The 15607-nt window shown below is 44.1% G+C and overlaps 5 protein-coding genes across 5 annotated transcripts in view; 2 read left to right on the top strand and 3 right to left on the bottom strand.

The window, feature by feature from the left end:
* Positions 1-7523, bottom strand: part of LOC120960985 (WD repeat-containing protein on Y chromosome) — a 17140-nt gene extending 9617 nt beyond the window's left edge. The window contains exons 1-2 of the mRNA XM_040384496.2: positions 7080-7523; positions 4983-7000 (exon numbers count right to left, since the gene is read on the bottom strand). Of these exons, the coding sequence (XP_040240430.2) occupies positions 4983-7000; positions 7080-7463 (2402 nt within the window). The 5' untranslated portion in view covers positions 7464-7523. The remainder of the gene's footprint in view (positions 1-4982; positions 7001-7079) is intronic.
* A 218-nt stretch (positions 7524-7741) lies between these two features.
* Positions 7742-9067, top strand: LOC120950867 (uncharacterized). The gene is made up of 2 exons (XM_040369242.2): positions 7742-8134; positions 8200-9067. Exons 1-2 carry the CDS (start codon positions 8038-8040, stop codon positions 8964-8966), a joined length of 864 nt encoding a protein of 287 aa, XP_040225176.1. The 5' UTR covers positions 7742-8037; the 3' UTR covers positions 8967-9067.
* Positions 9068-10379, bottom strand: LOC120950866 (pre-mRNA-splicing factor 18). The gene is made up of 2 exons (XM_040369241.2): positions 10235-10379; positions 9068-10159 (listed from the first exon to the last, which is right to left on the bottom strand). Exons 1-2 carry the CDS (start codon positions 10295-10297, stop codon positions 9170-9172), a joined length of 1053 nt encoding a protein of 350 aa, XP_040225175.2. The 5' UTR covers positions 10298-10379; the 3' UTR covers positions 9068-9169.
* A 1385-nt stretch (positions 10380-11764) lies between these two features.
* Positions 11765-14038, bottom strand: LOC120952851 (60S ribosomal protein L4). The gene is made up of 3 exons (XM_040372391.2): positions 13904-14038; positions 12885-13311; positions 11765-12797 (listed from the first exon to the last, which is right to left on the bottom strand). The coding sequence occupies exons 1-3, from the start codon at positions 13904-13906 to the stop codon at positions 11920-11922; spliced, it is 1308 nt and encodes a 435-aa protein (XP_040228325.1). The 5' UTR covers positions 13907-14038; the 3' UTR covers positions 11765-11919.
* A 265-nt stretch (positions 14039-14303) lies between these two features.
* LOC120952850 (pre-mRNA-splicing factor SPF27) lies at positions 14304-15474 on the top strand. The gene is made up of 2 exons (XM_040372390.2): positions 14304-14479; positions 14554-15474. Exons 1-2 carry the CDS (start codon positions 14405-14407, stop codon positions 15130-15132), a joined length of 654 nt encoding a protein of 217 aa, XP_040228324.1. The 5' UTR covers positions 14304-14404; the 3' UTR covers positions 15133-15474.
* The last annotated feature ends 133 nt before the right edge of the window (positions 15475-15607 follow it).

Genomic DNA, 15607 nt, shown 5'->3' with positions numbered 1-15607 from the left:
CTCAAAAAACTCAAAAAACTCACTTTTTCAAACTCAAAAACTCAAAAAACTCACTTTTTCAAACTCAATAAACTCAAAAAACTCACTTTTTCAAACTCAATAAACTCAAAAAACTCACTTTTTCAAAATCAATAACTACCAAAAAACTCACTTTTCAACCACCAAAAAACTCACTTTTTCAAACTCAAAAAACTCAAAAAACTCACTTTTTCAAACTCAAAAAACTCAAAAACTCACTTTTTCAAACTCAAAAAACTCAAAAACTCACTTTTTCAACTCAAAAACTCAAAAAACTCACTTTTTCAAACTCAATAAACTCAAAAAACTCACTTTTTCAAACTCAAAAACTCAAAAAACTCACTTTTTCAAACTCAATAAACTCAAAAAACTCACTTTTTAAAACTCAAAAACTCACATTTTCAAACTCAAAAAACTCAAAAAACTCACTTTTTCAAACTCAAAAAACTCAAAAAACTCACTTTTTCAAACTCAATAAACTCAAAAAACTCACTTTTTCAAACTCACAAAACTCACTTTTTCAAACTCAAAAAACTCACTTTTTCAAACTCAAAAAACTCAAAAAACTCACTTTTTCAAACTCAATAAACTCAAAAAACTCACTTTTTCAAACTCAAAAAACTCAAAAAACTCACTTTTTCAAACTCAAAAAACTCAAAAAACTCACTTTTTCAAACTCAATAAACTCAAAAAACTCACTTTTTCAAACTCAAAAAACTCAAAAAACTCACTTTTTCAAACTCAATAAACTCAAAAACTCACTTTTTCAAACTCAAAAAACTCAAAAAACTCACTTTTTCAAACTCAATAAACTCAAAAAACTCACTTTTTCAAACTCAAAAAACTCAAAAAACTCACTTTTTCAAACTCAAAAAACTCAAAAAACTCACTTTTTCAAACTCAAAAAACTCAAAAAACTCACTTTTTCAAACTCAAAAAACTCAAAAAAACTCACTTTTTCAAACTCAAAAAACTCAAAAAACTCACTTTTTCAAACTTAAAAAACTCAAAAAACTCACTTTTTCAAACTCAAAAACTCAAAAAACTCACTTTTTCAAACTCAATAAACTCAAAAAACTCACTTTTTCAAACTCAAAAACTCAAAAAACTCACTTTTTCAAACTCAAAAAACTCAAAAAACTCACTTTTTCAAACTCAATAAACTCAAAAAACTCACTTTTTCAAACTCAAAAACTCACTTTTCAAACTCCAAAAACCTCAAAAAACTCACTTTTCAAACTCAAAAAACTCAAAAAACCTCAATAAACTCAAAAAACTCACTTTTTCAAACTCAAAAAACTCAAAAAACTCACTTTTTCAAACTCAAAAAACTCAAAAAACTCACTTTTTCAAACTCAAAAACTCAAAAAACTCACTTTTACAAACTCAAAAAACTCACTTTTTCAAACTCAAAACTCACTTTTTCAAACTCAAAAAACTCAAAAAACTCATTTTTTCAAACTCAATAAACTCAAAAAACTCACTTTTTCAAACTCAAAAACTCAAAAAACTCACTTTTTCCAACTCAAAAAACTCAAAAAACTCACTTTTTCAAACTCAAAAACTCACTTTTTCAAACTCAAAAAACTCAAAAAACTCACTTTTTCCAACTCAAAAACTCAAAAAACTCACTTTTTCAAACTCAATAAACTCAAAAAATTCACTTTTTCAAACTCAAAAAACTCAAAAAACTCACTTTTTCAAACTCAAAAACTCAAAAAACTCACTTATTCAAACTCAAAAAACTCAAAAAACTCACTTTTTCAAACTCAATAAACTCAAAAAACTCACTTTTTCAAACTTAAAAAACTCAAAAAACTCACTTTTTCAAACTCAAAAACTCAAAAAACTCACTTTTTCAAACTCAATAAACTCAAAAAACTCACTTTTTCAAACTCAAAAACTCAAAAAACTCACTTTTTCAAACTCAAAAAACTCAAAAAACTCACTTTTTCAAACTCAATAAACTCAAAAAACTCACTTTTTCAAACTCAATAAACTCAAAAAACTCACTTTTTCAAACTCAAAAACTCACTTTTTCAAACTCAAAAACTCAAAAAACTCACTTTTTCAAACTCAAAAAACTCAAAAAACTAACTTTTTCAAAATCAAAAAACTCAAAAAACTCACTTTTTCAAACTCAAAAACTCAAAAAACTCACTTTTTCAAACTCAAAAAACTCAAAAAACTCACTTTTTCAAACTTAAAAAACTCAAAAAACTCACTTTTTCAAACTCAAAAACTCAAAAAACTCACTTTTTCAAACTCAAAAACTCAAAAAACTCACTTTTTCAAACTCAATAAACTCAAAAAACTCACTTTTTCAAACTCAATAAACTCAAAAAACTCACTTTTTCAAACTCAAAAACTCACTTTTTCAAACTCAAAAAACTCAAAAAACTCACTTTTTCAAACTCAAAAAACTCAAAAAACTCACTTTTTCAAACTCAATAAACTCAAAAAATTCACTTTTTCAAACTCAAAAAACTCAAAAAACTCACTTTTTCAAACTCAATAAACTCAAAAAACTCACTTTTTCAAACTCAAAAAACTCAAAAAACTCACTTTTTCAAACTCAAAAAACTCAATAAACTCACTTTTTCAAACTCAAAAACTCAAAAAACTCACTTTTTCAAACTCAAAAAACTCAAAAAACTCACTTTTTCAAACTCAATAAACTCAAAAAACTCACTTTTTAAAACTCAAAAAACTCAAAAAACTCACTTTTTCAAACTCAAAAAACTCAAAAAACTCACTTTTTCAAACTTAAAAAACTCAAAAAACTCACTTTTTCAAACTCAAAAACTCAAAAAACTCACTTTTTCAAACTCAATAAACTCAAAAAACTCACTTTTTCAAACTCAATAAACTCAAAAAACTCACTTTTTCAAACTCAATAAACTCAAAAAACTCACTTTTTCAAACTCAAAAACTCACTTTTTCAAACTCAAAAAACTCAAAAAACTCACTTTTTCAAACTCAAAAAACTCAAAAAACTCACTTTTTCAAACTCAAAAAACTCAAAAAACTCACTTTTTCAAACTCAAAAACTCAAAAAACTCACTTTTTCAAACTCAATAAACTCAAAAAACTCACTTTTTCAAACTCAAAAACTCAAAAAACTCACTTTTTCAAACTCAATAAACTCAAAAAACTCACTTTTTAAAACTCAAAAACTCACATTTTCAAACTCAAAAAACTCAAAAAACTCACTTTTTCAAACTCAAAAAACTCAAAAAACTCACTTTTTCAAACTCAATAAACTCAAAAAACTCACTTTTTCAAACTCAAAAACTCACTTTTTCAAACTCAAAAAACTCAAAAAACTCACTTTTTCAAACTCAAAAAACTCAAAAAACTCACTTTTTCAAACTCAAAAAACTCAAAAAACTCACTTTTTCAAACTCAAAAAACTCAAAAAACTCACTTTTTCAAACTCAAAAAACTCAAAAAACTCACTTTTTCAAACTCAAAAAACTCAAAAAACTCACTTTTTCAAACTCAAAAACTCACTTTTTCAAACTCAATAATCTCAAAAACTCACTTTTTCAAACTCAAAAAACTCAAAAAACTCACTTTTTCAAACTCAAAAAACTCAAAAAACTCACTTTTTCAAACTCAAAAAACTCAAAAAACTCACTTTTTCAAACTCAAAAAACTCACTTTTTCAAACTCAAAAACTCACTTTTTCAAACTCAAAAAACTCAAAAAACTCATTTTTTCAAACTCAATAAACTCAAAAAACTCACTTTTTCAAACTCAATAAACTCAAAAAACTCACTTTTTCAAACTCAATAAACTCAAAAAACTCACTTTTTCAAACTCAAAAAACTCAAAAAACTCACTTTTTCAAACTCAAAAAACTCAAAAAACTCACTTTTTCAAACTCAAAAAACTCAAAAAACTCACTTTTTCAAACTCAAAAAACTCAAAAAACTCACTTTTTCAAACTCAATAAACTCAAAAAACTCACTTTTTCAAACTCAAAAAACTCAAAAAACTCACTTTTTCAAACTCAAAAAACTCACTTTTTCAAACTCAATAAACTCAAAAAACTCACTTTTTCAAACTCAAAAACTCAAAAAACTCACTTTTTCAAACTCAAAAAACTCAAAAAACTCACTTTTTCAAACTCAAAAAACTCACTTTCTTACACTATATGAACTCTAAAAACTCACTTTTTCAAACTCAATAAACTCAAAAAACTCACTTTTTCAAACTCAAAAAACTCAAAAAACTCACTTTCTTACACTATATGAACTCTAAAAACTCACTTTTTAAAACTCAAAAAACTAAAAAAACTCACTTTTTCAAACTCAATAAACTCAAAAAACTCACTTTCTTACATTATATGAACTCTAAGAACTCACTTTTTCAACTCATAAAAAAGTGAGTTTTTTTAAAAAAAGTGAGTGAATCACTCATAAAAAGTGAGTTTGTTTAACAAAAGTGAGTGGATCACTCATAAAAAAGTGAGTTTGTTTGAAAAAAGTGAGTGAATCACTCATAAAAAAGCAAATTTGTTTAAAAAAAGTGAGTGGATCACTCATAAAAAAGTGAGTTTGTTTTAAAAAAAGTGAGTGAATCACTCATAAAAAAGTGAGTTTGTTTAAAAAAAAGTGAGTGGTTCACTCATAAAAAAGTGAGTTTGTTTAAAAAAAGTGAGTGGATCACTCATAAAAAAGTGAGTTTGTTTAAAAAAAGTGAGTGAATCACTCATAAAAAAGTGAGTTTGTTTAAAAAAAAGTGAGTGGTCACTCATAAAAAAGTGAGTTTGTTTAAAAAAGTGAGTGAATCACTCATAAAAAAGTGAGTTTGTTTAAAAAAAGTGAGTGAATCACTCATAAAAAAGTGAGTTTGTTTAAAAAAAAGTGAGTGAATCACTCATAAAAAAATGAGTTTGTTTAAAAAAAGTGTAAGTAAACAAAAACAAAATAAAAATTAAACCCGACTTGTACACTTACCAGCAATTCTCGATGTACCACGTTTTCACGTACCCGAGCGCCGTACCGGTGAACAGGAACCGGTTCGCCTTATCCGTTGCCAGCGTAATGATCCGATCGCCCGCCATATGAATGCCATTGAACTGGCCCTTGAAGCCACCGTCCGGGTGGTGGGACCACACCTGCACCATGCCATTGTCGAGCGAACCGAACAGCGTGCCACGGTCGGGCAGCATCTTGCGCATGGCCAGAAACAGCAGCGCCTGTATCGAGAGCTGCCGCATCTGCTCCAGCCCGGACGGCATCAGGATGCGGGTCAGGCGGCGGTGCGCCAGCTGCCCCGGCGGCATTTGAAACAGTGACCGGCGGGGTGTCAGCTTGCGCGGCTTCATCAAATCGGCCCGCCCCTCCCGGAACGAGATCGGTAGGCGGGTGCGGGGATTGGTCGCATCGTACCGCCGGTACGGTTGGCCCGTTTCCAGCATCCAAAACACGAGCTCACCCGCATAGCTGCAGGTGGCCATCACGCCCGGCTCCGAGCCGCTAACGGCCGCGCAAAGAATGTCGTCCGAGTGCTGCTTGCGCCACTGGAGCCCCCGCGGGTACTCGTCCTGCTCGGCGAACGCCGCGAACTCCACCACCCGATGGTTCCAGCCCATCGCCAGGATGCGGTTCGCCTGCCAGAACACGCCCGTCACCTCGCAGTCCTCCTCGATCTGGATCGTGCGCATGCACGTGCGCCCGCCGATGTTCCAAATCTTGAGCGAACCGTTGCGCGCACCCGTCAGCAGCATCTGCTCCTTGCCGTCGAAGCAGGCGGCCGTTATCTCGACCGGTTCCAGCACCCCGTTCCGGATCTGGGTGTGCGCCTCGGTGATGATGGTCATCTTGCGATTGACCCGATGGTCCCACACGATGATGAAGCTGTCGAAGCCGCAGCTAACGACCAGCCGGTACAGCCCGTTGTACAGCAGCACCGAGACGGGCTTGGTGTGGCTTTCGCCGTCCGTGCGGTCGAGCGCAATCTCGGGACAGCAGGCCGTCACGAACAGCTTGTTGCTGGCGACCACCAGCTCCCGGGCGCGCTTGTTGTAGTACGCGCAGGCCGGCACGCCCTTCACGAGCACGGTCGAAAACTGGCCAAACGTCTGCAGCAGCACCCGGTTGCGCACGTCCCACACCTTGATGATTTTCCGCTGATCGAGGCTGTAAATCTTCTCGCCGGCGTCCTGCAGGAACAGAAACGTGATGCTCGACGTGTGCCCGACCAGTACGACCGACGGTTTCTCCGGCCGGTGAATGTCCCACAGTCGCAGGTCACAGTCTGGGCCGCCGGAGACAAGCAGCTCGTTGGAGGGTTCGAACGCGAAGCAGGTCACACCACGCGGTACACAAAACTTGATCCTGCGTATTGCCGGCAGGTCCAGCGAATGTATGACCATGGCCGGCCGTGGCCGACCACGGGCAGAGGACAGTAGCGGATTCTCTTCCGCACACGCAATAAACAGCTCGGCCACGTTTCCGACACTTTCCACGAACTGCACCGCACGCACGATGTCGGGCAGAAGCTGTCCATAGTCAACACATTCCACCGGCGAGTACGCTCCGTGCAGCACGTCCTGCAGCGATACGTGCGTAACCGTCGACTCGCCGGAAGTCGTTACCTTGCGTTCCGGGTGAAACACAAACATCCGGATGTGACCGGTGTAGTCACCGGTGAGCAGACGGCTCGGCTCATCACGACCAAACCGATAGGCCATCGCGCTGATCGGCTGGGGCAGCCGTTCGATGACCAGCTTGAGCGTGAAGCACGCCGCAACCACATTGTACAGCCGCAGCTCCGTCTCGAGCCCGGTCACGCAGAACATGCTCAGATCGGGCAGTGGGACCGTATCGAGCACCCAGGTTTTCGAGCGCTTCAAGCTGGACGGAACGGACCGTGCCGTCAGGGCGGGTTTCCAGTCTTCTGTCCAATACTGTATCACCCCCTCGCGGGACGTGGTGATCCAGTGTCCTTGCGACCAGCTGATGCTGCCATCCTGTGGGGTCACCGTGGGAGAAAGAAAGAAAGCGAATGAGCAACAGCACTCTCATCGAGCGCCCCCACCGAACACTTACGTAGTACACCATCGGGCAGAAGTCCACCTTCACGATGTTGTACACCTGGCGGCGCAGCTTCACACACAGATCGCCGGCGATCGGTGGATCGAGCGATTGCTTCACCGCGTGCGGATCATCGTCCTGGAAGCCGAGGATGAGGTAGCTCAGCAGCTCGTCCCACTGGCAGTACCGGTCGTGGTCGGTGTTGATCTGCAGGCACAGCGTGCGGTACTCGTCCTCGGTGTAGAAGAGCCCGAGCTCGGCCAACAATTCGCGCAGCTCGTCGAGCGTGAGCCGATTGTTGCGAGCCCGGAACTGCTCGTGCAGCTGATCGATCTGTTCACGTGTCACGAAACGGTGAATTTCCCTGTCCGCATCGGCGGTGGAGAGTCGGCCGGCCATTTCGATGGACGATGCGCGTTTACCTGTGTGCTGCGATTAGTAGCTGCGGTTGCCTGATTGCTGGTTGTCTTTTTTAACTGCTGTAAATAGAATGAAAATATTGGAAAAAATACATTTATTGCCTTTCAAACTATAATGCGTTGGCAAATCAACATTAATTTACATTTAAATTAGTTTTAATAGTAATTTTAAATTACTTTTTAAACTCCAATGACCATGCTAACCACCCATTGTGCGATGTTGACAGAACAATAACAACAAGTGTATCCAAACAAATCCCCTCTTGTCATAGCGCTCGTGGGTCGCGGGGACGGCAAACGAAGCCAGACAGCAAAAAAAAACGAAAGCAAAGATTATCTTTCGTCGGCGTAAAAGTGCGCGTCGCGTTTGTTAGATAACCTCCCGATACGAAAACACTTGTCGCGTTGATATACAAGCGCGACGCGTGTGTGTTGATTGTTTATCGTCAACATTGTCGCGCCCCTGGCCCTGAAGTTGCGCGTGTAGGTGAATCGAAAACCGACCACAATCAATTAGGAACCGATTTCCACGGAACTAATTCCGGCCAGGCAAAATGTCGTCCTCTGCTGCACTACAAAAGTGCAAAGCGGTCGGTTTCATTGGTGGCGGTAATATGGCATACGCCATCGCGTCCGGATTGTTGAGCAAAGGTATGGCATGTCGCAGATTTAATTGTTTGAATGTGTTTCATTCATTCCGTCCCATCACAAAACAGGAGTGCTGCAACCGGATCAGATTACTGTGTCCGCCACACGGCTGGAAAATCTGCAGGCACGCTGGGCCCCGCTTGGGGTAACGCGAACGACCGTTGACAACGCGGAAGTCATCCTGCAATCGGACGTCGTTTTCATCTGCGTAAAGCCACAGATGTTCGACCACGTGTTGAAAGACTTGGCAAAGTTGAAGCAAACGTTTAAAACAGATGAATCCAACCAGAAGCTGTACGTTTCTATAATGGCCGGCGTTACGCTTGGTCGACTGGAGCAGGGGCTGGCGATGTTTCAGCCATGCTTGATAGCCCGTGCCATGCCCAACACTCCGATGCAGGTCGGTGTTGGCTGTACGGTGTACTGTCGCACGGGATCGGACCATCCTGTCCCGCCACTGTACCGCGATATGCACACCATGTTTGCGGCGCTTGGCGTTGTGCACGAGGTGGAGGAAAGTAAGATGAACGCCGCTACCGGGCTGGCTGGCTGTGGTCCAGCGTATGTGTACGAGTTTATCGAAGCGCTGGCGGATGGTGGCGTTAAGCAGGGCATTCCGCGTGACATGGCGCTGCAGCTGGCCGCCCAGACGGTGATGGGTGCGGCCAAGACGGTACTGGACACGGGTAAGCATCCCGCCGTACTGAAGGACGAGGTGTGCTCGCCCGGCGGTGCAACGATACACGGGGTACATGCGCTCGAGCAAGGTTCGATGCGAGGCACGGTCATGAATGCGGTCGAGAGTGCCACTAAACGGGCTGCAGAGCTTTCTTAGAATGCTTTGTTTGAGTATAACTCATACCATGCCATTGTTTTTTTCATATTCATCAATATAAAGACAAATAAATAGATCCTTTTTTTCTGATATGGTTAAAACATTTCGTTAGTTTGTCATTAAATTTATTTCATTACCTTAATCTAGCTGGCTTAAAACAGTAAAAAAAGATCCCACACACCTGCACTCCTCGGTACCCCGCCCTAATCCTGTCGATCCTTTTTGCTCACGTACTCCACACACCGCGACGGATCGGTCGGGAAGTATTCCTGCATCTTTGTCATCAGCCGCTTCAGCCCCTGGATGTACTTGCGCTGCGTCTCGTCGTTCATCACGTGGGCCACGTTCTTGGAGAAAATCTTTTCCCGCCCGGTACGCGCATGAATACCCACCATCGTCACACCGATCGGCCACGGTGCGTTGCCGATCGCCATCGTCAGGTACGCGTCGCTCGCGTGAATGTAATCCCGCTTCAGCAGGCTCTTCGTGATGTCCGTCAAGCTGTCGAGAATGTCTTCCGGTATCGTTTTGTTCTTTAGCTTGCGCAGCAGCGGCTTCAGGTATAGGCGCGTCTGCTCGAACGTGGCCCGCGCTATCTTCCCCTTGGTAGCCATGCGCTCTGCCACCGTCACCGAGCTAAGCTGATCGTTCCACATCTTGAGCAGGAACTGTATCAGCGTCATGATCACGTGGCAGTCGTGGTCCTTCCCGCTGCGCCCGAGCCGTACCGCCATTTCCTGTATCGATTCGTACGTTACGCTATCGTCGATGGCGTAGTCTTCGTCGGACGTTTTCGCTTTCCCCATGCCCGGCGCCTGCCCATTGGAGGTAAGAATTTCGTTCAGATATTCTTCGTCCACCTGTTCCATCGCTTCCTGGAAATCGTTCCGGAAGCCACGGTTAATCTCCGGCGTCGATATTTCCAGCTGATGTAGCCGAAGGCATGATTCTGCTTCCGTTTCGCCGAACAGCAGGATGGGTTCACCGCGTTCGCGCAGCTTCCGGATCACCTCCGAGCGGGGCAGCTTCTTGAAGTCATACTTTTGCCCATCCCCAACCGTGGCCTGACCGTCACTTTTGGCGGACCCATTGCTTGTTGCGCCGTCCGGTTTGTTTAGGCCGCTTTTTTCCAGATATTCCTCCTCTTCTTGGGCTAGTAGTTCACCGCGCTTGAAATATTTCTTATTGTCGCCCTGCAAACGAAGGGAAAACGATGGTGGCTAATTTCGGTCAAGGATTAGAGGCGTTTAGCACAAGGGCATACTTACAACGAGCTTTTTCTCCTCTAGCAGCTTCCTTTTTCTTGCAATCTCTGCCTTGAGTATGTCCATTCCAGAAGAAATTCCTTAATTAAAACGGGTTACAAATTGCAGTGATAATCTGGAGAAAGCGGTATCTTTTTTCCTGGTCGAGCGTTTTGTAAACAAACAAAGTTTGACAGTTGGGGAAATCCGTACAGCAGCGCCTCTATATGTGAGATGGAATACTAAAAGCATTCAAAAAATAAATTCAACGTTGCGAAATTGTTGAAAGCACCGAAAATTTCCACCTGAAGCAGGATTTGGCATCAATGCTATCGTACAGCGAATTCTTCCTGAACCCAAATCATTTTGGACGCCAAAGAGATTGGTTTTCGTCAATGATTTTGTATGATGAATGACAAAGTTACGTGAATTCCAAATTAAATGAAGGGAAATTGCTACCATGTGGGTAAAAACATTCAGCCACTTTCCCAAACTCGATCGAATTCGGAAACAATCGTAGCGATTGTGAAAATGACATAAAATTGGGGTTTCTGTGAATGTTTTTTGAACATTTTGCTATATTGTACACATTACTGAGCAGGATGCTCATGAAATAAATTAAAGCAGCAGCACCTCAGTTTGGGCCTACCACGCCTCCTCTGTACTTGTGGACGATCTATAAAGACTTTACGGGCTAGGTCGTCCGATTCCATGCGTACAACACGACAGTGAGGTCGCCGTACATCTCGTATAGCTCGTCATTATAGCGGCACCTCCAATGTCCTTCCACACATACGGGGCCAAGTATCCTTCTGAGCATCTTCCTCTCGAACGCGGCTAAGAGGGTTTCGTCAGATTTGGACAGTGTCCATGTCTCAGAGGCGTATGTGAGTACTCGTACTATATAGGTACTATATAGTCCCAGCTTCGTCCGTCGCGACAGGTTCTTTGAGGTGAACTGATTTTTCAGGCTGTAGATTGACCGGTTGGCAGCCAGCATCCTTGCGCGCAACTCAGCTTCTATGATATTTTCGTTGCTGACCTTTGACCCAAGATAGGTGAATTGTGGGACGACTTCAAAAGTGCGTTCACCTACTCTAGTTACAAAATTACTCTAGTCGGAGATATACGAGTCATGTGTTTAAGAGAGCGATTCAGGAAATGGATCCCAGGTCACTTTAGGAATGACGAGCCTTACCAACATCGGATCTTTATGGTTGAACTATTGAACAGCGTGATATCTTGATCGTGAGACTCCGGTGGGTTCTACAGGTTATTTTGACATTCCTATGGCATCACACGAGGGATCGTTCAAGGCTGGCCGCCAGGAGAGTTGAGCGCCACCATAGGTTCAAGCTTTATATGAAGATTGCCCAATAACGATGGCGTCAGCCTCTTCTACAACCATCCATGGCCGTAAAGCGGTAAGAGCACCTGCTAAGTGCTAAATCTAAATCGAATAATATATTCTTTCTTTCTAGTTTTCGTGGACATCGTCGAGCCATCCACCTTCCACTTCAGTCACCAATAAAGCACAAGATACGCAAAAGAACATGTTTTCTTTCCACCACAGGCTGTTAGGACTGATCGGGCTTTACGGTTTTATTTATGCCGATGGAAATTAGAACACGTTATACCAATAAAGTACGCATGCCTGGGAGGAGGACAGCCTACCAGAGCGTAAACCACACCACCACCTACCCAACTCTCTACTTCTTCTCTACCTTCTTAACGGCTTTCTTTACTGGTTTCGCGGCTTCCTTGGCGGGGCGCACCTTCTTCAGCGACGGCTTCTTGCCGGACGCCTTAAAATCGGCCACCTTCTTGTCCACCTTCTCCTTGCGGGCCGCCTTGATCTTCTCCATCTTCTGCAGGCGGCGCGTCTGCTTCTCCACGAACACGACCGCCCGGTGCTTGGCATCCAGTGGCTTCTTCTTGGCTTCCGCCTTCGCCACCAGGCGCTCGCACTTGCGCAGCTTCGTCATCAGCTGGGCACGGCGCTTCGTGACCGCGGCGTACGGGTTCAGCTTCAGCATCTGCTCCTTGTTGGTGAGCGGGTTCAGACGGCGCACGTGTCGGTACACCTTCCTTCTCGGCGCTCGCAGCACGCGACGGATTTCCTCCGACTTGAGCAGACGGGTCAGATCGGTGTTGGCCATGATCGGGGTCGGCAGATTGTAGCCCTTCTTCGCGACCGATCGCTTCTCCCAGGTGCCGTACAGACCGTCCAGCTTGGCGAACGCCGACTCGGTCCACACGCACAGCCGACCGACATGACCGCCAGGGGCCAGCTTCAGCAGGTTCATCTTGCTCACCCGCATCGTATCGACGCCGGGAATGTTACGGAACGCACGGCGCAGACCCTCATCCCGATCGTAGATGATCAGCGGACCGCGACGCTGGACACGGCGACGGTTGCGCATCTTACCGCGACCGGCGCGCAGACGCTGCGACTTGTACACCTTCTGCACGTCGGCCCAAACCTTCGAGCGGCGCAGGAAGGTGACGGCCTGCTTGGTCTTCTGGAACTTCTGGATGTCGTCGGACACGACCAGCGGCAGCTCAGAGATACCGTCGATGATATGACCTACGAGAGAGAAACACACAAACACCCAGGAGATTAGATTAGATGCAAAGAGGCAATGTCATCAGCGGTTAAACTTGAAAAACTTACCGCGCGACTGCACCAGGGCAGGGACACCGCTGGCGGCGAGGGCCGAAACCAGAGCGTAGCGCTTCAGGTTGATGTTGATCTTGCGGTGCCAACGGCGCCACGGCTTGGTCGGGGCGAACATGCGTCCACCACGGCACATGTTACCGTACGCACCCTGGCCGGAACGGTGGGTACCACCGCCGCGGACACGCGGGATACGGGCCACAGCGCGACCGGTACCCCACGATTCGGCCGACGTCTGGTGACCGGCGGCCTCGCTCACGGCGTACGCCTGGCGACGGTTGCGGCGCATCAGCTGCGACACCTCGTTCACCACATCCGGACGGATCGGGGCCTTGAAAATTGCCGGCAAGGCAACTCCCTTATCCTTCACCGCCTCATTTTTGTCAGAGTACACACTGACCAAAGGGCGCGCTGCCGTCAAACTCTGAAAAGACAAACACACAAACACACACGCGTACACACAGGCGCAACCGCGTTGTTAGAAAACTCGGAATCAAACATGAACGATCAACAATACACATTCTCGGCAAAGGAACAACACTCTTCGGTACAGGAATTAACAATTTATAACCTCAAATCGGGCACCAAACTTCCAATTGTTTCACACCAAACATCGATAAACAACATCTTCATGCACAACGGGGCTCATCAACACGCACGTTTCCGGCAAATTCACCCCGAGGCACGATGACAGCTACGGCGCATCGATCTGACCGACACAAATATTGAACTTTTTCACCTTTTCGCCCTTAATCGAATCAGTCCGGTTCATCGCTTTTCTATATCCATAAATCCATTCGATTGTGGCGCTCACAAAAATGGTCCCGACATCATCATGCTGATTCAATCCCGATCACCACACCGCACCGCTTCCATTCCGGCAACCAGGCTGTGGCAGTCCGGCACCATTGCCAAACACACAACCAATTTTCAGCTCGCCTTTCATCCCAGCGCTGGTAAATCCTGCCAATTCCTGTAGCCGAAGTGTTGGTGCATCTTTTACCGTATGCACTTACCATTTTAGCACAAGTTTACTCCCGAATCTTCACAATTTTTGCTGGCTGCTTGGATAAAGCACGTCCACCATGCCACGGGGGACAGAAAAAGAACTATTCAAAGCGGAAGCAGCCCGATCCGGCGTTCGGGTGACAGTTGTCACCTTGACAGCACGACAGTTCAGTGGAAATGGGCAATCGAATGGTTTCGTAAATTTTGTTGAAAAACGTGTTTACTGTACGGTGGTATTTTTAATACATTTTTAAAATTTATTTTGATACTTTTTGTGCTTAAACACTTCTTAATCACTGGATTTCAACCTTAATTGTTGTTATTTTGCCTTTCCATTTCCTTAGAAAAGGCCTTTCCAAATTGCATACAACGGAAAGCCTTTTCGCCACCAAACGCCAACTGTCAAACCAGTGGTTGTTGTCAAACAGTGGCCAAAACAAACCCAAAAACAGCAAACATTCTCGGGGGAAGCCGTTCGCACTTGCATTTAACGAAAAACTCCCTTTCCAATGGCCGGTGAAGTGTTGGTTGATGCATTGCCGTACATCGATCTTGGCTACGATGATCCTGGCGTGCGGGAAGCGGTAAGCAAAGCGCAAACAGCACACGAAACACCAACATATTAACACACCCGTACCGCTTCCCCTCCCTATTCCAGGCCATCGCCATGGTGGAGGAAGAATGTCGCCGCTATCGGCCGACGAAAAACTATCTCGAGCATCTGCCCGCCCTCAACACGACCGCGTTCGAAACGGAACTAATGGCGGCTGAATTCGAGCGCATCCAAAACCGGCTGCCGATGGAACCGCTCAGCATGAAGCGGTACGAGCTACCGCCGCCACCGGCCGGCAAGATGAACGAAGTGTCCGCCTGGAGCGAAAGTGTGGACAATTCGATGGCCCAGCTGGAGCATCAAGCGGTGCGCGCCATGAACCTTGAGCTAATGGCCGAGTATGGGTGCGAGATGTGGAAGTCCTACCTCGAAACGTTGGTCACCATGCAGGCCAAGTGTCAGGCCCGGCTGGCGGAGGTAAAGAAGGAGATACAGGACGTGAACTGGGCGCGCAAGACGAAGCAAACGCAGGGCGGCGAGAAGCTGCGCACGCTGGAAGCGCAGTGGGTGATGCTGGTGTCGAAGAACTACGAGATCGAGCAGGCTTGCGCCAAGCTGGAGGAACAAATCTACCACAAAAAGCGGCAATCGAGCGCACTGCGAGCGGAGGGCAGGGCTGAATGAGCTGGTGGATCGATTAAGCATAATAATTATAATATTATTTTAGTTTTCTCAATTAAAACGCTTCATAACTCAATTGAACATGATTTATAGATTTGCACGAATATTTTACACACTTTTTACACATTATTTTCTTTGGCGGGAAGTTTAAGTGTCGGTAAATGCGATTCTATTGAGATCTTCACACCACAACGACAGAAATGTAATATAAATCTATGGCTAAAATAGATCATCTGAGATAGAGAAACCGGGCAGAGGCATGCAGCACCTATTATAATCCCTCCAGCATGCCATTTTCTCCCTAGCACTGTAAATGTCTGTAAATATAGATCCATTTCAATTTCATTTCTGATTTTACTTTCGAGCTCATCCGCTAAGACGAACAGGAGGATAGAGGTCAACGGTTATTGGAGGTACGGGAGAAAAGGTGAAGAAAAGTTACACTTTAGACTACCTTACAACAGATCTGGCCGCAGAT

The sequence above is a fragment of the Anopheles coluzzii genome, chromosome 2 (assembly GCF_943734685.1).
Source record: "Anopheles coluzzii chromosome 2, AcolN3, whole genome shotgun sequence".
Classification (NCBI taxonomy): domain Eukaryota; kingdom Metazoa; phylum Arthropoda; class Insecta; order Diptera; family Culicidae; genus Anopheles; species Anopheles coluzzii.
The sequence above is the reverse complement of the archived record's forward strand: the minus strand, read 5'-3'. Positions and strand labels throughout refer to the sequence as shown.